Source organism: Mercenaria mercenaria, chromosome 18 (assembly GCF_021730395.1).
Source record: "Mercenaria mercenaria strain notata chromosome 18, MADL_Memer_1, whole genome shotgun sequence".
In the NCBI taxonomy this organism is placed as follows: Eukaryota; Metazoa; Mollusca; class Bivalvia; order Venerida; family Veneridae; genus Mercenaria; species Mercenaria mercenaria.
Genome location: NC_069378.1, coordinates 24,222,790 through 24,249,944, shown reverse-complemented (window position 1 = coordinate 24,249,944; position 27,155 = coordinate 24,222,790). Strand labels below are relative to the sequence as shown.

The window sequence follows — 27,155 nt, the reverse complement described above, 5'->3', positions numbered from 1 at the left end:
ACATGACCAGGCCCTTGTGACCTTGACCTTTAATAGACTGACCCAAAAATCAATAGGGATCATCTACTCTACATGACCAATCATCCTTTGAAGTTTCAACATTCTGGGTCAAGTGGTTCTCTAGTTATTATCGGAAATGGTTTTCAATGTTCAGGCCCCTGTGACCTTGACCTTTGACGGAGTGACCCCAAAAACAATAGGGGTCATCTACTCTTCATTACCATCCAATCATTCTATTAAGTTTCAACATTCTGGGTCAAGTGGTTCTCTAGTTATTATCGGAAATGGTTTTCAATGTTCAGGCCCCTGTGACCTTGACCTTTGACGGAGTGACCCCAAAAACAATAGGGGTCATCTACTCTTCATTACCAATCATCCTATTAAGTTTCAACATTCTAGGTCAAGTGGTTCTCTAGTTATTGAGCGGAAATGGTTTTCAATGTTAAGTCCCCTGTGACCTTGACCTTTGACAGAGTGACCCCAAGTGGTTCTCTAGTTATTGATCGGAAATGGTTTTCAATGTTCAGGCCCCTGTGACCTTGACCTTTGACGGAGTGACCCCAAAAAAATAGGGGTCATCTACTCTTCATTACCAATCATCCTATTAAGTTCAAATCTGGGTCAAGTGGTTCTCTAGTTATTGATCAGAAATGGTTTTCAATATTAAGGCCCTGTGACCTTGACCTTTGACAGAGTGACCTAAATCATAGGGTCATCTACTCTTCATGAACAATCTTTCTATTAAGTTTCAACATTCTGGGTCAAGTGGTTCTCTATTTATTGATCGAAAATGGTTTTCAATATTCAGGCCCCTGTGAACCTGACCTTTGACGCAGTGACCCCAAAATCAATAGGGGTCATCTACTCTTCATGACCAATCATTCTATTAAGTTTCAACATTCTGGGTCAAACGGTTCTCTAGTTATTGATCGGAAATGGTTTTCAAAGTTCAGGCCCCTGTGACCTTGACCTTTGACGGATTGACCCCCCAAAACAATAGGGTCATCTACTCTTCATGACCAATCATCATATGAAGTTTCAACATTCTGGGTCAAGTGGTTCTCTAGTTATTGATCGGAAATGGTTTTCAATGTTCAGGCCCCTGTGACCTTGACCTTTGACGGAGTGACCCCAAAAACAATAGGGTTCTATTAAGTTTCAACATTCTGGGTCAAACGGTTCTCTAGTTATTGATCGGAAATGGTTTTCAAAGTTCAGGTCCCTGTGACCTTGACCTTTGACGGATTGACCCCCCAAAACAATAGGGTCATCTACTCTTCATGATCAATCATCATATGAAGTTTCAACATTCTGGGTCAAGCGGTTCTCTAGTTATTGATCTGAAATGGTTTTCAATGTTCAGGCCCCTGTGACCTTGACCTTTGACGGAGTGACCACAAAATCAATAGGGGTCATCTACTCTTCATGACCAATCATCCTATTAGGTTTCAACATTCTGGGTCGAGTGGTTCTCTAGTTATTGATCGGAAATGGTTTTCAATGTTCAGGCCCCTGTGACCTTGAACTTTGACAGAGTGACCCCAAAAACAATAGAGGTCGTCTACTCCAGCCGCCCTACAAGCCTATGAAGTTTGAAGGTTCTAGGTCAAATGGTTCTCCAGTTATTGTTCGGAAATGAAGTGTGACGTACGGACGGACAGGGCAAAAACAATATGTCTCCCCCAGAGGGAGGGGGAGACATAATTCCATACAAACTGACCATATTTTTATTTCAATATTGTTTAAAAATGCTTCATATAATGATTCAAGTACTAACCACTTGTTGGTTGACGAGATGGGCGATGAATCTTGTTGCTGACAAGCAGATACTCTTGTCATTCCTCTTGTATCCACGACGAAACTGTATAATCAGTCGCCGTAATACCAGCTCTCCATTTTGTGGAAACTAAAGTAGTCAAACACATATATCATTTAAATTTTATACTGTGCAAATGGTTGTTCAGGTTCACTATATATTTCAAGAGCGCAAAAGAAAAATAGAATCTTGCACTCAAAATTACCGTGAGAAATATTTATCACTGCTTCAATATAGACTGATTTCTATATACAGGTACATTGAAAATTCAACAATATTTCCACAAAAAACTCATCATCAGTTTTCATAATCAGTCATTTTTCATTTGAACTCAATTGTAAATATGAAAGTGACTCTGTATTTTAGTGAAGAATTTGTAATTTAATGCATGATGATAATTTCAACTTGAAATATTAATATTACATTAAATCACAAATACTGCTGACAGCAAAATAATCTTAAAATTTCCAGGCCTTTTTTTATGCTGATTTTAGGGCCGAAATTCGGCCCCATTCCCCAATCTAAAAAGTATACTTTTTTCCCCACCTTGGCCAAAAATTCCCCATGCAAAAAAAATGAAATTAATTTTGATTTTCAGTCCTGATTTTAACAACTTTTCAGCAAATATATTCCTCCAAACAATGATTTCGCGACGTAAATTTCCCCTCCAAAAGGGACCTGGTACCCTTCCCCAAATTTACAAAAAAAGGGCTGATTTCAAGAAGTCTAAACTTTATAATGCCATATTGAATACTTACCTTTAAATATTTGAAAATTTAAAAATTGCAGTAAAAACTGTAAAACTTCTTTGAACAAAATTTTGTACTAAATTAATGAAAGAACCTTTGAAGTAATAAAATCACTGTTACACTACAATATTAACATTATAGAAATGAATTCCTCCAAGAGTGCATATAAGCCAAAATGTTGTAACTTCCAAGACTTTTAATAAATTCTTTACAGAAGAAATTCTAAAAATTGCAAAGTTCCATACTTAAATATTTTTGCAAGTGCTTGTTGTATTTAATTTATAAAGGAATGTAAATTAAATGTTACCTGTGCTAAGGAATGTAAATGCAATTATTGTTAGTACATAATATCTTTTTTAACCCTTACCATGCTAAATTTTTATAATGAACTTGTCCCTCTTATAATTTGGACAGTACCAGTAAACTGTTAAAAGGGGTGCTTACCAAAAATATATTGACTGAATGGCGAACAGTAGATCATGATCAGACTCAGACTGCATGGATGTGCAGGCTGATCATGATCTACACTGGTCGCAAAGGCAGAATCAGTCGTGTCCAGCATGATAAGGGTTAATATCTGTACTTAGTATATGTAACACAGAACAATAAGAAAGTTCATGTAGCAGAACTGTTTACAGATTAAATTTTTTTAGCTCTCTCCCTGTGCAACCATTCTCATGAGAAAAATTCTATGTCAGCCTACTGTAAAAGCAGAAATTTTCGCGAAGGTTTAATTTTTGCTATATTCGTGAACGCCTACATCTCACGAAAATTAATCCTCGCGTAAATATTCACCATTAGCATAATTCAAATTTAAGTATGATACCATTTTTACAATTTCGCGAATATTAAACCTCGCGAACACACTCAAAATTTCAAATTCGCGAAATTTTGACCGAGCAAAATTATGTCCTTTTCCAGTATTTTGCCTGAAGACATTGTTATCAGCTTTTACTTCAATCTCACTCAGTCAACCTTACTTGTATCAATATTATATCATTGGTCTGGGGAATGCATGCTAACCCTGTAAAATACTATCTTTTCAGTTTTGTCTAGGTTTCATGCGGATTTTCTAAAAACAAAAAGTTTCACATACACAAAATGTTTTGTACATACCTTTGTGTTTACAATAGCTACCAGTGCAGCATATACGTGTGTGAAGGTAGGAGAGGCTGCTTGAGCCTGTATAATAGATCGTGCCATCAATCCACTGAAATATAATACAATGAATCAACAGATTCTGGCAATACGCCAATACAGTTCTAAATATAGTAATGTTACTATTTATAGAAACCGTTTGAAAAAGAGTCAGGCATTTTTTTTATACATTAGGCCTATGTTTTTGAAATTGTCTTAAACCTGGAGAAGGTCTTTTATAAGAAATCAGTTTTTTAATTAAAGAAAATGTTCAAATTGCCCAGTGTGTTACGTGTTGTTACCTCATCTTCCACTGGTTCTGTTGCAATACAATACAACCTGTTAACCATTACCCTGCTAAATTTCTATAATAAACTTGTCCATCTGTCAATTTGGACAGCACCATTAACTGTCAAAAGGGGTACATACCAAAAAGTTACTGACCGAATGGCGAACAGTGCAGATCATGATCAGACTACATGACTGTGCAGGCTGATCATGATCTGCACTGGTCGCAAAGGCAGAATCAATTGTGTTCAGCGTAAGAGTTAAATGTGTAAAGGTACCATACTTGTTCACTTAACTATAAACATATAGACCTACATGTATAATACCATTCTGTTATGCATAAATGGTATCTCATATTTAATTTAATTTAAGAGTATGTAAAACCGATAAAATTTAAAGGCTGGAGGAAAAGTATAAAAGGGATTCAACAGTACTACAACATCAGAGGTTTGACACAATTTGACAAAAATCTACAGACAGATGCATGTAAAAGTTGACAGAAGTGCTCTTCCTAATGGTAATGGTTCTCCCATTCCTGAAAAAAATGAACTTCTAGGATCGTCCAAAGAATAAAGTTTTTGTTGCCTGTTTGAATATAATCTGATTTTACCTCCTGGATACTCGATAGGTACACCATTGGGTGACAGCTGATAACAGCCAGGCTGTAGTATAAACTCACTGCTGGATTTATCTAGGTCTGACCATTTCCCATGAATTATGATGTGTAAAAATTTTTTACGTTGTAACATTTGTAGACATTTTCAACACAGAAGTTAACACGAAACTACGATCAAGGTATATACCATAATCTTGGATTTTTTTTCATTCTTTGCTCTAAAACTGATTAACAAAACTGTAATATTTTAATTCAAACTTTAATGCATTCAGATCCAACTTCTTTAGAAGTTTGACATGTTTTAAATATAATAGAAATATATTAACTGTGGCCGTGTTCTTTCTAATAGAAAGGGCAATAAATAAGTTATTTTATTCATAAACTTAAAATAGTACCTGCTTACTAATCAATTCGACCCAGGGCTCTCGCGAGTGGGCGACTTGAGCGAAATAGGCGCTCTAGAACTTCAAACTTCGCTCAAATCTAACCTCAAAGCGAAATGCAAGTCGCCCGATTTTCTTTGATTTCCGCACTCGCTAATTACTGCTACCCGGACTGTTGACAATTTGCACGGTATCATAAATGAGTGTCGAATACACAAACACACGCCGGTAGCATAATTTAAGCTCCGCCTACCACAGGTACTTGCGAGATTTTCCCGAGAAGTGTGAAAGCGAATCAAATTATCCGGTACACCAGAGTCTATTGTGTTGAGCCAATCAGTGCCGCGTTTATGTCTTTGACACTTCGCGTTAATTGTCAACATGTTCGAGTGCAAAAAAAAACAAACAACACAATGTTTTATTAAAGAAACTGCTGATTAACCATGCCATTAATTGGAATATGGTACACAAAGATTTGTAATCTATGATAAAAGAACGACATGTAATGTATTAACTACGTTAAATTGACCTCCATCGATGAATTTATTTGAATATGTATTTCTAGTTTACACATTTTACTTTCAGTTTTATAATTTGAGTGAGATACTGACATTCCTCGGTGAATGACTCGGTGCAAAGAGCTATAAAAATAAATACACTTCTACTTCTTTGCTCGGTGTTAATAATAAACACTTCATATAAGATATAACCAAAATTCGGCAGGTTACATTTACAGCATCGGCTTGAATTTTGAAAACTACTTTTTTTCAGAATTTTGTAACGAAAGGATTACCACTGTATGGGAAATAATCTAACTAAGAAAATGAATGATCACATCAATGTTTTTTATCAAGAAACAAGAAAATTTACAGCCACCTTTTGAATCACTCAACATCATATTGCGGTAGAAAAAGTCTTCCCTCTTCTCCCTAAAGTCTCCCCACTTCTCCCTAAATCAGCTTGAGGGAGAAGTGACTTCTCCCAAAAATTTGGACCTAGCTAGACCCCTGCGACCATTTATGAAACAGAAGAAATAACTTACCGTCCCCTGACAATATTTTCCTGAAACAATTCCCGAACAATGTTTTCTATATTTCCCACGTTCACCTTGTTCACCAAACCATTTATACTTTTTTTAAGGGCTTCCCAAGATATACGTTGAAACTCCACACTGTAAACAAAAATGTCAATTATATGATATACCAGAAATAACATAACATAAGCCCTTATGTACACCACCACAGCAACTCCCAGATCTGTCTCTAAACACTGTCCTTGTTTTGTAATGAGAACAACGTCTAAGAAGTACAATTATTTCAGAAGTGGCACCTAATTTATGTTAAAACATAAACATCGGGCGTCATAGTATATTTGTTAAAGCAAGCAGTTTTCAGTTACAGTGCAGATAATGAAAGATCTACAAAAACTGGTATAGATCCTTCAATAATCCCTAATTTTTCATTTCTTGTGTTCTTTAAATAAGTACTGTCTTAACATTTAAATAGCTCATTGTCTGTACAGTCTCAGACCCATTATATATTTTTACTTTTGTGTATGTTTGAACTTTGTAGGTCTGATGAATACATTACCTTGATTTATCAGTGATTTTAGCCTGCATGGCCCTGAGACGTGCAGGAGGTATGTACGCCCCGCCAGTTCTCCCAGTTAAGGCTTCAACACCTACAGCTGCAGGTTTGGGCTTCTTGGTAGCAACTTCTGGTTCAGGCGTCGGCTCTGGCTCCTTGGTTTCTTCAGCTTTCCTGGAATTAGTGACACAAATTAAACTCAAAAGGAAAGAATTCTTAACCTAAGTTACCTTTAGCATGTTGCCGGCAAGTGATTCTGTCTTTGCGACCAGTGCAGACAAAGATCAGCCTGCACATCCAAGCAGTCTGATCATGGTCTGCACTGTTCGCTATTCAGTCAATAAATTTTCATTGAACACCCCTTCGAATAATAAATGGTACTGTCCAAATTGAATGACGGACCATTCCATTTTAGAAATTTAGCAGGCTAAAGGTATATTTTCAGTATAATGTCTAATAAGGTTTTATAATGACCTCAATACTAAATACTGTGAAAATATTTGATTTCGTGAGCATACAATTTTGCGGTTTTGGCAAAAATGCCTATAACACAAGGACATTTATTTGTGGATTTAACAACTTAAAGATACATTAAATATTCCCAAATGTTAAAAAACAAAATAAGTGTAACATATTAACACATTAATCAAACTATTGATTCATGAATCAGCATTTTCCTTATTGCAAAACTTACATGTTTTTTTTTTATATTTGTAAAGTAAAGCCATTTGGTTAACAGGGAATTTAGTTTACATATTCAACTGTATAGTTAGAATATCCATAGAGTAAGATGTCCACAAGTAAAAAATAGCATTATATCCGTATCACATGTAAAGTACCTACAGGCATAATAATTAATTAAACGTCTTAAGGTAGTTCTGCACTTTCGGTTCATTTTTTTTTGTACAATGTAAAATTTGATTAAACACTGATTTTTCAAAACTTCAGCTCTGATTCATGTGGGGAAGTTGGCAGTTACTTGCGGAGAACAGGTTTGTACTAGTACAGAATCCAGGAACACTGGTTAGGTTAACTGCCCGCCGTTACATAACTGAAATACTGTTGAAAAACGGCGTTAAACCCAAAACAAACAAAAAACAAACAAACAAAACTTCAGAATATACTTAGAAAATTCTGCAAATAAAAAAGATCTATAGGGTCGTGTGCTTGAATTTTTGCTAAACTGGTTTGAAAACAAGAGGGCCATGATGGCCCTATATTGCTCACCAGAGTTGATCTGGCCTACTGACGCACGCCAGACAATGACCGGTCACAATAGCACACTCTGAGCTCTGGTGAGCTAAAAAACTAACCTCACAAAAGTTTTCATAATGGGGGTCTATAGGAAAATCACACATTTTCGTGAATAGAAACTTAGCTACAATGTAGATTTTAATAAAACTTCTCAATTGTAAATAAACGTTTGGCCTATAATATGGTGATAAAATGTGAAGTTCTGTGTGCTTGTTTTTGAGATATTTGCCCATGATTAAAAAGACTCCCGCTTGTCAGGCTGGCTTTGATATTATTATTATCATTATTATTATACCAGATTTATATAGCGCCCTTTTCATGATCAATTTCACGTTCAAAGGCGCTTTACATAGTTCAAATGCAGCCCCACAGGGCGCATAAATTCATCTACTAGCACAGACACAGAGCGATCTGACCAGAGGGACAGAGTGAGACAAAGCCCCCACGACAGAGAGATCAGAAATCAGATACAGGCTTGTCCGGCTAACTTAGCCTAGCTCGTTGCGAATAGACAGCCTGGTTCTTTAACGTGCCCAGTGTATAGCACTGATACATGCAAGGATTGCCTGGGTTCCTGACCAGTACACCTTTAGTTGGGTGGGAAACACTGAAAAGCGTTTCTGAAAATTCCCGAGTAGCTGCCGGGGATCGAACCACCCGACCTCAGGATTGGAAAGCTTCTTTTTTAATTACTTAACATGTCAGTAATGTTGCTGTTGTAATACTTTTACTCAACAGTTACCATAAATTTGTAAAATGATTTTTATTTCTGTTCCCCGATTCCAGGCTTTAATCTGCAATTTCCAGATAAATTACTTTACGGCATTACTTCCAGCTTATCAAACATGGTGGACTTTTTTCTGATAATTCACATCAAAAATCTCAATCCAATACATCTAAACTGATATCATCAGCCTCACACATGTCTGAGCTATTCTATGTACCTTTTATTTCCTCTTTCTTTCCCATGTTCTTTCCTTCCTTCTTTTTTCTCTGAACCATCCCTTTCTTTCAGTTTTGAAGCTTTCTTTTTCTGATTTAGATACCTCTCGTCTTCCATGCTCTGTTGGTCCTCCTCTCCTACAGGCTTCTGTAATTCAATTTAACAGTTAATTATCAATATAGTAACTTAGCTGGGTTCTAGGTCATGATCTTAAGGTCATACGATGACTGTCCAGTGGATTTTTTTGTTTTTGTTGGGTTTAATGTTGCACCAACACAATCATAGGTCATAATGGCGACTTTCCAGCTTTGATGGTGAAGGAAGACCCCAGGTGCACCTCTGTGCATTATTTCATCACAGGCAGGCTCCTGGGTGAACCATCGACCTTCCTCAAGAAGTATTCAACGCCCCGAGAGAGGCTCAAACCCATATCGGTGAGGGGCAAGTGATCTGAAGTCAGCAACCTTAACCACTCGGCCATGTAGGCCCCCTACAGTCCAGTGGATGAAGACCCCCTATCTTACCCTCTGGTAGAACCTCCAACCTTTTGAAAACCAGCTGGATAGCATCCACACAAGGCAATCTGAGCAGGACCCCAACTGGGATTGAGGGCAATTGCTTTAAGAAACAAATTTAGTGAAACAAATTTAGTGACAAAAATATTAATAATACATACTGGACAATTTCATATAAAAACCATCTGTTTTCAAAATATGACTTTCATCTCAGTTTTAATACCTTTAATTTGAATAATTCACTTTTGAAAACAGGGTGATACTCTTGTTCTTCCATCATGTGTATTAAGGCAGCAATATGATTTTGATTGCAATTATACATTCCTTTGGTTCACTCAAATCAATTCCGATTAAAATTAATGTTAATTTTGCTATTACTGCTACCACATTTTGTTAAAACTTGTGAATCTAACTTATTTCTCACTTCTTTAACCTTCACCTTGCTTAATTTCTAAAATGGACTGGTCCATCATTCAGTTTGGGCAGTACCACTTATTATTCAAAGAGGTGTTCATTGAAGATTTACTGACAGAATAGCCAACAGTGCAGACCATGATTAGGCTGCACGGATGTGCATGCTGATCTTGGTCTGCACTGGCTGCAAAGGCAAAACCTCTTGCCATCAGCAGGCTAAAGAATTCATCTTGCTTGGCAACATTAGCAATTGACTACTAAAAAGGCCTTGGATGATTTACTTACATTGATCAGGCTTTTCATGGATTGCCTTGCTTGTTCTGCCTCCTCCTCACTGTCAGTTATTTCTCCGCTTTCTGGTTCACTTTCAAACTGAGCCATGTCGTGATTCCTTCCAAATGATCTTTCTGATGACCTTGACCTGTTTTTATCTGATGACCTTGACCTCAACCTGTCATATGATCTTTCATCAGGACTGGGAGACCTTGAAGTTGAAACTCTCTTCTTCGACTTCTTTTGAGCTTTTTTATTTACATTTTTTCCACTATCCACCACATTTTTTGCCTTTTTACTCTTTTTCGACATTATCTCTTGCTCCGACTCTGAATATTCTCGTTGCCGTTTTGATTTCAACTTTTTACGACCCTTTAAAGGACTGAGCTCCTGAACGGAATCATCAGGCTCAGGAATGTCGAAATCTTTGGAATGTGAACTTTCTTCCAGGAGCTGTTTACTACGTTCAAAACTTCTTTCTAGTGAGTCATCTTTTGCAATTTCTTTTTTCTTCTTCTTTTTACTTTTTTTAGAGGTCTGTGAGGACTTCTCAATTTCCTCATCTGAATCTATTACACTTCTCTCAACACTTTGGTTTTCTTTTACCTTCTTTGCTTTATTTCCACTTCTGGCCTTAGATTTCAAGGGCGAATTAACGGGGGTGTTTTTCTTCTTTTCCAATGCCTTGCCTTGTTTATTTACTCTCTCCGATCTTTCTGGTGATATTGATCTCTGACCCCTGTTTGACCTTACAGGTGAAACTGACACACCTGCTCTTAAATCCCTATTTGACCTTGCTGGGGAAACAGACTTTTGTCGCCTTTGACCTTTATTTGATCTTAATTCTTCTGGAGAAATTGTTCGTTTTTCAAAGCTAACATCTGAATCATTTCTAGTCCTATTTCTCACTGGGGACCGAGATCTTCCCCTATTTTGTTTATTTCTATCTTGACCTCTATCCTGTCTGTCAAATGACCTTGATTGTTGAACATTTCTATAACCCTGACCTCTGTTGTCTTCAAATCTACCCCTTACTGGCTGGTCTCTCCAACCCTGACCCCTACCTGGTGATTTCTGCCCTCTGCCAATACCCTGATTATCATTTCTTCTTTGACCAAATCTTGCATTTCTATCGGGAGAAAATGAACTTCTTGTTTCAATTCTGAAATCATTTCTTTCCTGGCTTAGTGACCTATTTGATCTTTCCTGTCTCCTTGGCAACCGATTACCTAATCGCTGTCTGTCTGGAGAAGTAGAAACTCTTCTTTGCCTTCCATCTGGTGAGATCATTTCGTTCCTTCTCCCAAATGAATTTTGAGAATCATCCCTGCGATTCGACCTCTGACCTTGATTTGCACCCCTGAAATTTCTCCTGTCATCTCCTCTGCCTCTATTTCTGTTATCAAATTCCCTGGAATCACGTACCCTTCCAGGAGCATTTGCCTTCTCCACTTTAGAGACAACAGATCGCTTTACTGGACTTGTATCTGAATCAGATGAATACTGATGTTCTCTACCCCTATTTACAGCACTGTCTGGACTAGAATCTCGTTCCGAGTCCATTCGTTTTCGAGCATTCTGGTTGCCCCTGGACCTTTTCTGAGGACTGGCATACTGTTGATTGCCATGATCAGTTCCCTGCAGAGATCGACGATCCCTTCTGTCGGACCTCACTTCTTCCTCACTGCTATCTGAATCTTCTGATGACGTATCATGTCTCTTTCTGAAACAATATGAAACATAGCTCCCATTAACATCTAACAAATACCTATAAAATTTCCTTTAAAAATTTGGGAAGTAACCAATTGATGCTACATTGTAGTGAATACATTAATTTAACAAGAGGGTCATGACGACCCTGGATTGCTCACCTGAGTAATATGAGCTACATGTTTCAAATGTTAAACTGATGCTAAAAAGTAAGATATTAAGAAAGTAGGTCAGTGGGTCACATTCATGGTTACTAAAAGTCAGTTTTAAGATCGGTGTGCAAAACTGTCAGTGCTCTAGCTAGGATTCAAATAGGGCACTTCTAGGGGGGTCCAGGGGCATGCTCCCCTGAAAAAAATGTAACCGGAGCATTTTGGCATACTTTAGGCATGGAATTTGGCATAGTATAAGGCATACCTTGTGTTTTGACAGGCTATGTATGTCATCTCTTATACGCATATTAACTAAAAATGCAGCTGCTTGTATTTTATTTCAGTTCCAGTCATTGATCATCAATTGGTTTAATAAAAATTTTCACTTCTAGCTTACAAATATTTTTTTCAAAAACTGGAGGAGGTATCAAAACAGAAATGAACTTGATGACTGACATTAGCATTGCAGTGAAAATGTGTGTTGAAATTTGTTTAATTCAATTCTCAGACTTTTGAGAAATTCACAGCTTGTTAAATCTGAAGTTTCAGGTTGATATCTGGTTATGATGTTGCAAGACAAGTCTCTGACAGTGCATTATATAGGGCCTACGGACTATACAAGTACATGTCATTGTACCCTGAAGAGAGCACAAACTAATTTTATTTCAGAAGTAAAAGCACTTTATGGTTTGCTAATAAGTGAGTAGCTATTTGCACTTATTTAGTAAAACACACCGAGATCACTTGAAACCTTTAAACCAACTTTATTAATTTTTAACACAAACTTTTCAGTTTAGAAACAGTAACATTCACTGAAATTGCATATAATGACAGTGCTAAAATGGTACAATCTTTTGTAAATAACAAGTTTTATGAATAAACAAATCCAAACTTTATAATAGAACTTATATGTGCCATCAAGGAAATTTTGGTTTTTTTTCCAAAATGTAAACAGGCCTACGGACTATACATAATTAGAAAATAACAGCTTGCCTTATAACTCATAATAACTTATTTACATTTATGTAACTTGTGAAGTTTTAAAAAGAACTAAAAAAAAATCTTATGAAAAATAAATTAAATAATTGAACATTATATTTCCTTTCTATCAATGGAAAAATAATTCCTAAATGTTTAAACTCAGAAATACAACATTACTGATGAATGGGAATTTATTCGCAAGAAAAAAGAACTTCGACATGCAGATCTAAAAGCTGAATACTTAATTATACGTATACAAACATGGCATTTAAATGTTTTGCAACATTCGAATCATTTCTAGAAAGCAGAATAACTATTCCACAAACACTACTGTACAAATGACAAAATACGTGAGTTTTTTAGAATGTTATAAAGCACCAGTAGATCTATTTTGTTTACTGAAATTTATAGAAAATTCATCTACTGTGCCTCTTATTTTCTGTTCCCATTCTTTATCTCATCATTTACTAAAATTTGGCTCTGTATGCCTTTCCTTTCATGGTCTTTGGAACACATTTTCTCTTGAAAGTCTTGATCTACAAACAGGTATGTACGCATGCGCCTGCATTTCTTACCAACATTGTCAGATTTGCTTTCACTAGCACTATTTTTAGGCTCAGCCTTTTTATTATCATTTCTTGGTGTAGGTTTTATAGTTACATTAATTAGATTTAATTTCCTCTGAAAATAAATGTTTGTATATAAAGGATATCATTTTAACAATTTTTTGTACAGCCCGTAGGTCCAGTTACCTCTATAAATTTTTAAGTACTATATCATCAAATTTAACATTAAGCATAAAACATTTTCTGTTTAATTAATGTAGATAATTAGCTGTACTTCTTATATTAAAGCCAACAATCTATATTCTAAGTTTTTGGTGACTGCACACTTATTGGCCTGAAGGACTACTGTCAGTTTCATTGTAGTGCACACACCAATTTCTACATTACTGACTTTTGTGTACCAAGATGCTTCAGATGCTGAGTGTGTTTAAACCTTAAACTATTCTGTCAATTTTCCACACTTATAACAACTAAACTTTATTGATCAGTTTATCAAAAAATTAGAATTTGGGGGCCTACGGACTATACTGTATAGTCCGTAAATGTTTTTTTCATGTAGAATAGACAAGAAGAAGTTGTTGCTCCAAATTATTCTTAGTGATAAATGCTAGTTACTGCCTGAAACTAAAACAACGATTTTTATTATTAAGTTACTACAAATGTTTCTTTGCCACTACTTGTAATTATGGGCCTACGGACTATACAAAAAATGTAACATTTTGAATATATTCGTAGAAAATATTCAGGCTTTTTATGTAGTACTGTTAACTGTAGATATTTGAAGTTATATGCTTTATACACCCAGTGACAGTAATTTATTTACAAATCTATTACTTTTAATTTGTTTGTCTTTCTCTTAAAAATAATACGTGAAAAACTCAAAACTTAAAACAATGGTACACTTTTACACAAATAACTATTCAGTTATCAATTTTGGTCCGATTTAGATTCTGTAAAGTGTCTTGCACTGAAAATAATTTCTTATTAGGAAAATCAAAACTTCACAATTAACAAATCACAGTGGATGTTTTACAGCTTTCAAAAAAACACGGAAGTGTCTAGCCGTCCGATTCCTAGCCTGCGTTCTAGCCGTCCGGTTACTGGACGACTAGCAAATCCTCGGGGGATTTTCTAGCTGTCCGGTAATAGATATACGAATGAATAAATAATTATTTTATATACCGTATTTTGGTGTGTATAGGTCGCACTTTTTTCTACCCATTTTGCTGCCTGAAAAAGTTCCTGCGACCTATACGACAGAACATTGCCAGCAGAGTTTTTTTTCGGGCCAATTTTCTGACCGCAGCTCTCGCAAAATTACGTGCATCTGTTACGAACGAACAAAATGGATAAAAAATATCAATATCGGCGGCGTTTCAACCAATAGCGGTTACTTTCAATAAAATATATCGTAAATAACCCATACAGACTATTAAAATTACGAATTACTTTAATTCAAAGATGTTTTTGCAATTTCAATTACGTTTGTTTCTACTTTCGTTTTACTGGACGCCATTGACATGTACTCCGGGTTGGATAAAATCCGGACAGATCCGTCATCCATTCCAAACATTGTTTATACTAATTCTTAGCGTATTAAAAAACTTAAAAGATATTTTTTTACTTTTGATTTTTAAATAAAAGAAAAAAAATCCAAAAAGAGATATTTTGTTAATCTCAGAATCAAAAGAACGCGGTTAATTACATGACGCGGAAAGGTGTTATAATTGCTGTGCAAACAATTCACATTTAAACTTGCATAATTACAGAATGTAAACGCAAACCGTCTGCTGCCAATTAGTGTCAAAAAGCCGCTTTTCTTTGATGTAGTCTGTTACCGATACTACTGTTGGTACGAAACGGTTGGGATCGAAAATAACACTGTCCGATTTCCACCAATCAGGTTTCGATAATAATTCAGTCCGCGGCATCAATATGGCCGCCGCCATAACTTTTTTGCCGGTAAATATTAAATATTGCTGGGGAAAAAATCCGAAATTTAACTGCGACTAATACGCTAGAACTTTAATTTTCCGACCATTTCCAGAGCAAAAATTAGATGCGAACTATACATTACCGCGACCTATACACACCAAAATACGGTAGTTTTTATGTGATTTACGGGCATGACTAGATACCGGAAAGGGCCCTTTCCATGGTATTTGATCGGAAAGGGCCTAACATGTTCGGAAAAGGCCTGCCATATGTTTATTATTAGAAATTAAGGAATTATTTTTTCTTATTTCATTTTTGCATTAAAAAAGAAAATAAATTATAACAAAAAAAAATCTATTTTATATTTTTACATAATTTTACATAATTTATAGACAAATTACGAGTCATGGCATAAACCGCGCTGATCGGAAAGGGCCTAACATGATCGGAAAGGACATGTCATATGTTTATCATAGGAACCTCCGGTTCTAGGATTACGGAAGTTCCGTATTCCTAGACAACCCTAGGAGGATAGGCTAGGATTACGGAAGTATTTTAAGAGGCATAAAGTATATGTTAGGACACGCATAAATGATGTTGTAACTTACTTATTTCACTTAATTTTTCATGCCTGCCTTATTATTTCGTGTTTTCTATCCGCCATTTTGGGTTAGTAAAATCTTAATGGCGGCGCGCGGAAATATATTAGAAATATGAGTGTCAAAGTTAGATTAAAAAAAAATATTTCTATACTTTGAATTTTATGATTTATAACCATATTGTATGTTATTAAAGACCATTTGTGTTGACTTGATGAAAAAAATGCAGGTATATACGAAACATAGATAATTCTATAATATTTCCGCTCACCTCCATTAAGATTATACTAACCCAAAACGGCCGATCAATAGCACGAAATATTCAGTGAAATGAGTAAGTTTATAATGTCATTTATGCATGCCCTAACATAAATTTGATGCCTCTTAAATACTTCAGTAATCCTAGCCTATTCCCATAGGGTTGTCTTGGAAGATGGAACTCCCGTAATCCTAGAACAGGAGGCTAGGATTACGGTACCGTAATCGTAGCCACTGCCAATGGAAAAAGCAGGGGTGTAGGGGCAGCAGCCCCCAAAGTAACGCGACATCATGACGTACTTCCAACCGGGGACCGCTTAACTGGAAGTGTCCCAAAATGATGGCAGTGAACAGTCATTGGAGGAAAAGACTTGGGAACGAAACGAAATGGGTGAAAGAGCTGACACAAATTCGTTAAAATCCGAACGGGTAAAATTGAGGAAATCAAGGTGATGTTCATTATTTTATGTCACGGAAAGAACGGAAGTAATAGGCATAAAACCTTGGCATCACTCAGGACAATGTTTTTTTCGGAATGTCGTTCTTTTAACTCCGCTTTTATTGACAAATTTACAACGTTTTTCCCACTCGGTTTTTTTTTTCTCGGCGAACAGACAGACTTATCAACCAAACGGAATAAATAAAACAAAAAGAGCAAATAAAAGCCCCAAAGAAAACAAATATACAGAAACGGAAAAGTGCGCATGCAGTATTGGGGTATGACTTACCTTTACGCACAAAAATAATTCTAAAGTTGCAAATGAAATACGAGACATATTAAACGAATTGTCCAATAACTATCTTGATGAAAGATACTTAAACATGTCTTCTATTCAAGACTGGGAAAAGTAAGTTAGATATTACACACAGGAGTTTTTTTAGAAACCTTGTGGGTGTTATCCTTTATTTGTTATAATTACCGTTTTGCGTCTTTCCTTTCAACCCATACCAACCCATACAACAACTTATCACACAAACATGTAGGGGAGCCCATTCCAAGAACGAATTGTTCTTGGGAAAAAAAGGAGTTAGAAAGTTAGAATACGCAATATACAACTCTAACTCCTTTTCCACAAGAACAATCTGTTCTTGGAATGGTCTTCCGCTACATATATAGTCCGGCCCCAGTTTGATTCTATTCACGTAGAGGCTGGCAACTGTGACCATCTAATCTGTATCTGTGTAGATTAAGACAAATAGCTATTGAAGTATTTAAATGCCTACATAGTATATCACCAAAATATGTACAGGAACTTATAACTGTTAATTCATCAAATTATTCTTCCAGGAACGTTAATACACTTGATGTACCAATAATTAAAACAGAAACATATGGTAAGAAAAGCTTTAGGTTTGAGGCCACCCAGGTCTGGAATAGTCTACCGAATGAGCTAAGAACGACAACAGATTTTGGCGAGTTCAGGAGACTCGTACAGACATGGAGTGGTTTCAAATGCAAATGCTCAATGTGCTTATAGTTGCTTAGTATATGTTGTGCTTTTTCTTATTCAGTTGCGTTTCATATTATTTCATGCTGCTTGTTTGCTTCTTTTGGTAATCATTTGCCTATCATTTATGTTTATTCTAGTTCTAAGCTATTGCTTGCTGCCCTTATTTTGTATTGTGCAAACTTTTGTTGTTGTGTTGTTTTTCCCACCTTTTAATTTGCAGTTTTATGCCATGTGACTAAGTATGCATCAGAATTGCTGCTACTGATACATATACTTGCAAAAATATTTTCATTTATCTTATTTATATTTTCTGATTGATCTTTTAATACAGATAACGGTAGTTGTAAGTTTTGCTTTAGTTCAGCTTATTTAATCTTTTATGTTTGTATGAGGGAAGAGTGCTAATCAGTTCACAGCAAATCTGATTTGAGGTGATACCTGTATTAAGACATTTTTAACCAGTACACACTTGTGTCTTTTTTACACTGTCAGCTCTTAATTCTTTGTTTCCTTTTAATCTGTTTTTAGACCATTGGTCTTGATTAGTATTGTCCTCTCATCTCTTAATATGTTCTGTACATAGACAGTTATTTCCAATCTATGATTTTTTATGAATGTGCTAATGCTTTTTAACTAGAATCTTACGCTTATAATTTTACTTTCTTTCCCTATATAGATTGTTTGTTTGTTTGTTAAATGATAGTCTTGTTTTGTCGGAAAATAGCTTGTATTAGCTATTGTTAAAATGTTTGTTAAAACCGACGTTAAATAAAGATTATCTTATCTTATCTTATCTTATCTTATCTTATCTTATCTTATCTTATCTTATCTATCTATCTTATCTTATCTTATCTTATCTTATCGTTCTTTTTAACTTTGCACCTAATGAGTTTGCTCATCTTTTAACAGTCTGTCCCAGACAAGCATATCCCAGTCATAATCAGAATTGATTGTTGGGAAGTACACCTTAGATGAACTATGCAAATTGTTTTTATAAATCTCTTTACTTTTCCTGAAAATATTTTTATAGCTTATCTTTTTGTACTTCGTGACACCCTTGTCAGGCATTTCCGTAGTTTTAAAATGTGTTAGGCTTAATTGCTATTCTACATGTATTTACAAAATGTCGTTTTCTTATGAAATTAGTTTAAATGTATAATTATATAAAAAATCTCAACATTACCAGTGCAGCTTTTATAAATATTTTTAAATTTAGAAATAATATATCTCAAACAGTGATTTTTCCTTGAATAAAATCATTGTTTGGAGTTCAGATGCAAAGGAATTACATCTTCGTGATATGATTATACACATTTGAACGACAATGATTTTATTCAAGAGCAATTAAATCACTGTTTGAGATATTTTATTTCCATTCTAACATATTTTCAAGGATTATCATCTACATCATCGAAGATATCACAAAATAGTTGCCCGTCTTGAGTGGTTTTCCTTTTTAGCGCGGCGCAAGGACATTACAGTTGCGACTTATAAACAATAAACAGCATTTTGGCTGATAGAGAAATAACTCGGGTCGTGTTAGTAAATATTTGTTACTCTTTAGTCAGTTCTAGACCTAATATATGCGCATATAATTTGTAACAAAGTGATAACAAACCTTTCAATCACATCATCGTACTTGGTTTAATCTTAATATTTGTATGATTTACTTTAAATATTTTCTAGGAGCGTTATTAATTTTACCAGAAAATTTTATATAGGTGATTTGATTTGTACAAATTATGTAATATTTTCGTTAAGCTTTTGTTGTAGTTTATAATTACGCCGGAGAGCAATCAATACAACACAACTGCCACAAATAATATTGGACTGTCCTTTGATACCCCCATGTCCGACGATACCCCTATCAGCGTTACTTCTTGAAAAATTTATTTTTTGTTATCTACCAGCGTGTGTTGTGACGTGTAAAGCTTTGTTTATAAATAAAAGTATCAAACGCCGAGCACTGGTTCACGTCACTTATTTTAATTATTGCAAGTCTTCTCAATATGTTTTACAGTTTTTTTTCTCACAACTTTTGTAGAGTAACTGTTGTAGAGTTTTTCTACTGTCAAACATTTAAAACTATTTACATGTGAGCACTTAACATTCTGAGTTTATTCCCTGTCCATTTAATCGGTTGCTTCCATTTGGCATTATACTAGTACTTATTTGGATCCACACATGCAATGTTTTTGGGTTTTTTTTTCTCAATCTAGCCTTCAATATGTTTAGTGTTTGTGCAATAACAATATTGTCAAGGGCCTACGAACCTAAGTTCAAAGTAATCCTTTCTAAGCTACTGTTTATCAATATTATTAATAAAAAATATACTCTGAAGATGACAATTCCCAAACATTTTGATCTTACACAGACTTAAATTGATTAGGATTGCCCAGCATTACTGTTGCTATTCGCTGCACATTTTAACAGCTTTAGTTATGTCCTTCTGTAGCTGACTTACGAAGGGTCTGTGGCCATGTGGCGGTCTATGCCTAAAACAATGCTCGGATGGGCACCTGGTCTCTCATTCACCACCGAAAGCTGGAATTGCCGCTATATGACCAAAATAATATCGATCCTAATTTTTAACCCCCCCTCCATCACCACCCCCGCTTAGCTCAATAAGGAGAGGGCAGGTCTACAGTTCGCGGGGTCGTGTGTTCGGTCCTCGGGCGAGGCTTTTGTTCTTCGTGACGATATGATAATAGACATAGTGTCACACATTATTCATCCCCCACCTCTGATTCTTGTGGGGAAGTTGGCAGTTACTTGCGGAGAACAGGTTTGTACTGGTACAGAATCAAGGAAAACTGGTTAGGTTAACTGCCTACCATTACATAACTGAAACAAACGGTCCTAAATTTTTATTGACCATCCTAATATTTTCCTGGTTGTGGTTCATAAATGTCATTGCTGATCAAAAAGGATTCCAATGCTATTTTAGCTCTGTATCTAAAATTTCTGGTCATTTTTATGTAAACCATAAAAGGTGTAAAAACAAGGATGAATATCCAACAGGGAAAGCAACACAGCCTCCCCAAACGTAAACCCAGCACGCGGACGCGCGCGCGTGCTCACACACACACATACACACAAAGTAAACACACAAGGACAAAACAAACAAATATTTTTATATTTTTAATTGATAATTTTGCAGATAATGGAAATTACCTTTTTACATAGCCACCACAAACGTCATCAAACGTGCTGCATAAAGATATTTTTTCGGGACCAAGTTACAATGTTGAAAAGGAATTTAAAAACCTTATATTTTTTCAAATACCTTGCACAGGAGGCATTTGCGGAATGTTCTTTAATGGATAATGTTATTATCAGTGAGGAGATTCTCAAGCAATTTTAAAAATTGACCACGTATGTTGAAAATTTAGATGCAAAATTTAAACATTTGTAAAACGCACCCTCCCACTCCCCCCATTTTTCACTCAATCTAAACTTTTATTATATATACCCATGCCTACAATCTCATTACCAACAAAACGCTGTGAAATGATATGTAAATTTGACGTTAGTATGCTAGAAAGTCTGCTGTAAATTTCTAGCAGCATCTACAATCAGTACAAGTTTTGTATATCCCAAACAACCTATTTCTGACCACCACCTATTTTCGACCGTCTTAGACTTTGTTTGTTAAAAATCTTTACCAGCCAAGTTTATCAGTTGCGAGTGTTTCATTGTTTTGTTAGAAACCTATTCTCCCAAAGATATGATACTTGGAAGTTTATACATGCCACGTGACTTCAGGGTGCAAATCAAACTACTTGATAACGCATTATAGATAATTTATCAAAATGAAAGATTTATGCAACACTCTGCCTGATTGGACGAGAGTGTCAATTTGTTTCACTCTGCTGATTGTGCTACGCTGAGTGAAATGTAGACAAAGCGTTTATCCTAAACGACGCTGTTCACAGTTTTAAAGCTAACTTTCGCTCAGTATATTTAGCAAGAATATTGATATATCTCAAAATGATAAGTAAGTTTAATAAATATGATAAAAACCTGTTCAAATACCAACATATATCAAATTAAAGAAAGAGCTGAATATGGTCTGCGTATCACATAAATAAGGGCGTGATAAGAGTCTTCTATGTAGAGACGTGTTTTTTTAAAAGATTTTCCTTGTTACAATTGTCGTCTGTATATGAAAATATTTCTTGCTTTTGTGACTTATTCAGACTGCATATTAAAATGAGTACTTGTTCGCTTTGATATATTTTTTATAAATTATTTATCTGATTTATTATATATGAATATTTTTCTTTAGTATGGTATGCAAATATTGAACTCAGTTGAAATCTGTTTTATTATGTATATGCTATATAATGACTGAATCTCATTACATTGAAATGAAGGTACGCTGCATACAGTTTATCTACGTGATATGACTACGGCCAAACTTTGCTTACGAAACAGAAATATTGAAATAATTACAGTTGTTTGTGTCCCTTGACCTTCACTTTTGTTATAGGTGTGACGTCATTGTCCAAAGATTCATGAATAGCGAATATGCATTTGTTAAAGCGGGATCAGTTTACCTATTTTAGGGGCTGCTAAAGCTAAAAATAAAAAATCCTTTAATTGGTTTTTTTCTCATGTATTCTCATCAAACTTGATTTGTAGCATCTCTATTAGGCCCGCAGCCCACTTTGTTCAGTTGGGACATTTGACCCCTTTTAGGGGCTGCTAGAGCTAAATTTAGAAATGCCTTTAGGCAGCATCTCATGAACAGCTTGATGGATCTTTGTCAAAATTGATCTGGAGCATCATTATAAGGTCCTCTTCCAAATTTATTTATATAGGAACTTGGGCCCTATTAGGGACCACTATAGCTAAAAGTAGATATGCCTTTCCTCGCATTAACCACTAAAATGTAATGGATTTTTAGCTCACCTGAGCAATGCTCAGGTGAGTTTTTCTGATCACTCGATGTCCGGCGTCTGTCTGTCGTCTGTCCATCAACATTTCACTTGTGTATGCAATAGAGGCTGTATTTTTCAACTGATCTTCATGAAGTTTGGTCAGAATGATTACATTAATGAAATCGAGGCCGAATTCGAAAATGGGTCATCTGGGGTCAAAAACTAGGTCACTAGGTCAAATCAAAGAAAAACCTTGTGTATGCGATAGAGGCTGTATTTTTCAATTAATCTTTATGAATTTTGGTCAGAATGATTAACCTGATGAAATCTAGACCGAATTCGAAAATGGGTCATCTTGGGTCAAAAACTAGGTCACTAGGTCAAATCAAAGAAAAACCTTGTGTATGCGATAGATGCTGTATTTTTCAAGTAATCTTCATGAAGTTTGGTCAGAATGATAACCTTGATGAAATCAAGGCCAAGTTTGAAAATGGGTCATCTGGGGTCAAAAACTAGGTGACTAGATCAAATTAAAGAAAAACCTTGTGTATGCAATAGAGGCTGTATTTTTCAATTGATCTTTATGAAATTTGGTCAGAAATATTGCCTTGATAAAATCTAGGTCAACTTCGAATATGGGTCATCTGGGGTCAAAAAGTAGGTCATTAGGTCAAATCAAAGAAAAACCTTGTGTATGCGATAGAGGCTATATTTTTCAATTGATCTTCATGAAATTCAGTCAGAATGATTGCCTTGATAAAATCTTGGTCAAGTTTGAATATGGGTCATCTTGGATCAAAATTAGGTCACTAGGTCAAATCAAAGAAAAACCTTGTGATCTTCATGAAATTCAGTCAGAATGATTGCCTTGATAAAATCTTGGTCAAATTTGAATATGGGTCATCTTGGATCAAAATTAGGTCAATAGGTCAAATCAAAGAAAAACCTTCTGTATGCAATAGAGGCTGTATTTTTCAATTAAACTTCATGAATTTTGGTCAGAATGATTACCCTGATGAAATCTAGGCAGAGTTCGAAAATGGGTCATCTTGGGTCAAAAACTAGGTCACTAGGTCAAATCAAAGAAAAACCTTGTGTATGCGATAGATGCTGTATTTTTCAAGTAATCTTCATGAATTTTGGTCAGAATGATAATCTTGATGGAATCTAGGCAGAGGTCGAAAATAGGTAATCTGGGGTCAAAAACTAGGTCACTAGGTCAAATCAAAGAAAACCCTTGTGTATGCAATAGAGGCTGTATTTTTCAATTGATCTTTATGAAATTTGGTCAGAATTATTGCATTGATAAAATCTAGGTAGAGTTTGGTTATTGGTCATCTGTGGTTAAAAACTAGGTCACTAGGTCAAATCAAAGAAAAACCTTGTGTATGCAATAGAGGCTGTATTTTTCAATTGATCTTTATGAAATTTGGTCAGAGTGATTTCCTTGATGAAATCTAGGTCAAGTTTGAATATGGATCATCTGGGATCAAAAACTAGGTCACTAGGTCAAATAAAAGCAATACTTGTGTTTGCTCCAATTTTAATGATACTTGGTCAGGATATTTTTTTCCATGCAATCACTAGGTCTACGTTTACACTGTTATGGTTTATTATGGTGTGTTTCTCAGGTGAGCGACCTAGGGCCATCATGACCCTCTTGTTATCAAACTCGATGTGTAACAATATCGTAAGGTCTCCTGTTATTTTGTTACAAATGGGGATAGGGACCAATTTAGCTAAAAATATAAACACTTTTAATGACCTCTTCTCATGAACCACTTGATGAATCTTCATCAAACTACTGCTGTAATTATTCGTCTAAGCATAAACGAAACAAAATTGCAACCCTACGAAACCTTTGTGAAAAAACAAAAGAGAACCATTTAAATTGTTAAAGTGCGGTATTTCGTTTTGCAATTTGAAAAATGTTAGATGAAAGATGAATGTTAGATGAAAATTTCATAAACTTCTTTCCTTATTACAATTCGCCGAACATCTTTTTTAAAGATATATCTTGTTATTACCTCCCTTTATGGCTCTAACTATAGCAGTTCATGTGCAATAATAAAAGAAGTGCTTTTCTAGCCACTTAAGTACGCATAGCATCTATTTGTAGCTGTTTCATCTATTTTTAAGATAAAAATTTAAAGCATTATGGACCTTTAACCAATAATTATGTTTCCTACCAAAATTGTGAAGGATACCATACAAAATTATTATACCAATGCAATTCTGATGCCTGTCCCAACAACAATTTTCTTCATATTCGGAGATTCAAAAGCTTAGCAATAAAGTAATACATTATCATCTTCGACAGTTATCAATGTAGCAGATGTGAATTTATTTATTTGTTGGGATTAACGTCGCACCGACACAATTCAGGTCATATGGTGACTTTCTACTTTTGATGGTGAAGGAAGACCCCAGGTGCCCCTCCGTGCATTATTTCTTTACGAGCGGGCACCTGGGTAGAACCATCGACATTCCGTAAGCTAGCTGGATGGCTTCCTCACATGAAGAATTCAATGACCCGAGTGAGGCTCGAACCCACATTGATGAAGGGCAAGTGATTAGAAGTCAGCGACCTTAACCACTCGGCCACGGAGGCCCCATAGCAGATGTGAAACCTAGGTTCTCTCGAGTTATTGCAAGTGCACATGATATATTTCTTTAGATAATGCACTTACTATTGCCTGCCATTTACTTTACCCTACCCCTTATAGTTTAGTTGCCAATTCAGGCAAGTGTACCTACAGTTTACTGATCTGCCATATGTTGTTTTTGATGTTTGTTACCAGACCTGATTTGTGAGTGTACTACATGTTTGCCATGGTGAAATGAAACTACAGTAAAAGTTTAGAGCTGTTTCTTTTTGTTAGAGCGAAAATACCACACAAGGTCTGATTTAAGTTGTAAATTTCCGGCATGACTTCCTACTGACGACTTTTAAAATTAGAGATCATGCCACAGATTCAGTAAGAAACTTGAAACTTAAATGGTATGCTTTTATAGCATTTATGCTGATAGAAAGTGTGAGGCAATAAACCAGAGTTGGACTTTCAAGTAAACAAAACTGGACAGAAAACGTGTATTTAAAGCGGTCGGAAACTGGTTGTGCCAGGATAATTTGAATACAGTCACTATAACGTACTTACCGTATCTCTAACGGAATTTAGCAAGAAAGTGTACTGTATGGTGTAGACTTTTATCACCGTTGAAAATTATTCAAGCGTCTACTTTATGGCTGGCAGACGAACTGAGGATATAAAGAATATGGAAACGTCAAAAAGTTTTCAAAGTTTTACAACAGTTTCAAAACAGATAAATTTATGAAACTTTGAAAGGGACTTTTATCAACAAGGCAGGTCTTTTTACTTTAAAATTTAAGTACGATCGATTGACATCTTAGCCAATACTAAACTAAAGCAAGGGTATCAAGCACTGGCACTAGAACCGCAAATTTAGCTTTTAGTGGCCTATTTTCATAAATATGTGCATTATTTTTCAATTTATAAAGAAATGGTGCCTTCTTATATATTACGTCCCACCCTCTGTTCTTATATTAAAACATGGTAATGAACTAGCATGAACCAATGATTTTTTAGAATTTGAGGAATGAATCTAATAACTTGCAGGCATAATATTTAAGGTTTGAGAAGACATATACTTTTTGTTTCAATGGAATATTGTGAAAATTCAATTTTTAATGATTTTTTCAGTATTTCTGGGTGACAGACTTTTAAGAAATGGTCATTTTTTCTGACAAAAAAGTGGTTCCAAGATGGATATCATGAGACAATTTTGCAATACATTTACAAATCTTTTGCTTTTTCTGGGTAATATACATTCTTAGCTAAATAAAAAAAAACAATTATGACCATAAGATATATCAAGAATGATTTTTAATTTTTTTTTGTTTATTATGTATGCAAGCGAAAATATGCTTTTTTTAGTAATTAAAAGCACTAACTTTCTAACACTTTGATTTTTTCTGTCTCTTCCTTTTTGGCTGATTTTCTGTTTGCTCTTGGGGCTTTTCTGACTTGTCTTTTGGTTTATCTGTCTCCTCTGAGGGCTGACTTCTCTGTGATTTAGACTTTTCTACAAGCTCTGAAATCAACAGCTGAAGAAGATAATAAGTTTGAAACAGACAACATAATGCAAGACTGTTGAGAATATTTATTTTTGTCAAATGTATTGCTCTAAATAGTCACGAAACTGACACAATTCAATATAAGCAGGAAATAAAGCAAAAGAATGCAGTCAAAATAAAGATTTTGTAGCATGGGTTTTATTCAGTCTGTTCATCTGACACCAAGGTACATACACATGTCAGACAAAACCTCAGCTGGATTAGTTTTGAGGATTTACTTTTAGTTAACATAATTCTTATGAAAGTAATTGTGCTTTTAAGAAAATGAAACTGACATGCAACTTTTACAGAATAATGATAAATTATATTAAAATAATGCATCTGTTCAGTCCTTTAGTAAAAATTATAATTTTAACTATGCAAAAAAAAAAGCAAAAGATTAAGACAGAAAGTCAGGTTACCTGAAAAGAAACAATTATTTTAGGTCTAACAATTTTAAGAAGCAAGGAGTCAGTTTGGGCGGTTATAGTAGCTGAAATAATAACATTAA

At 35.2% G+C, this 27,155-nt stretch overlaps 2 protein-coding genes across 2 annotated transcripts in view; one reads left to right on the top strand and one right to left on the bottom strand.

The window, feature by feature from the left end:
- LOC128550860 (pre-mRNA-splicing factor CWC22 homolog) overlaps positions 1–16,804 on the bottom strand; it is a 55,670-nt gene extending 38,866 nt beyond the window's left edge. The window contains exons 1-7 of the mRNA XM_053530785.1: positions 16,678–16,804; positions 9,987–11,697; positions 8,774–8,919; positions 6,579–6,749; positions 6,032–6,160; positions 3,682–3,775; positions 1,778–1,906 (exon numbers count right to left, since the gene is read on the bottom strand). Of these exons, the coding sequence (XP_053386760.1) occupies positions 1,778–1,906; positions 3,682–3,775; positions 6,032–6,160; positions 6,579–6,749; positions 8,774–8,919; positions 9,987–11,697; positions 16,678–16,685 (2,388 nt within the window). The 5' untranslated portion in view covers positions 16,686–16,804. The remainder of the gene's footprint in view (positions 1–1,777; positions 1,907–3,681; positions 3,776–6,031; positions 6,161–6,578; positions 6,750–8,773; positions 8,920–9,986; positions 11,698–16,677) is intronic.
- An 8,916-nt stretch (positions 16,805–25,720) lies between these two features.
- Positions 25,721–27,155, top strand: part of LOC128550517 (solute carrier family 15 member 2-like) — a 70,085-nt gene continuing 68,650 nt past the window's right edge. Inside the window, exon 1 of the mRNA XM_053529723.1 lies at positions 25,721–25,873. The gene's annotated coding sequence lies outside the window, so the exon portion shown is untranslated. The remainder of the gene's footprint in view (positions 25,874–27,155) is intronic.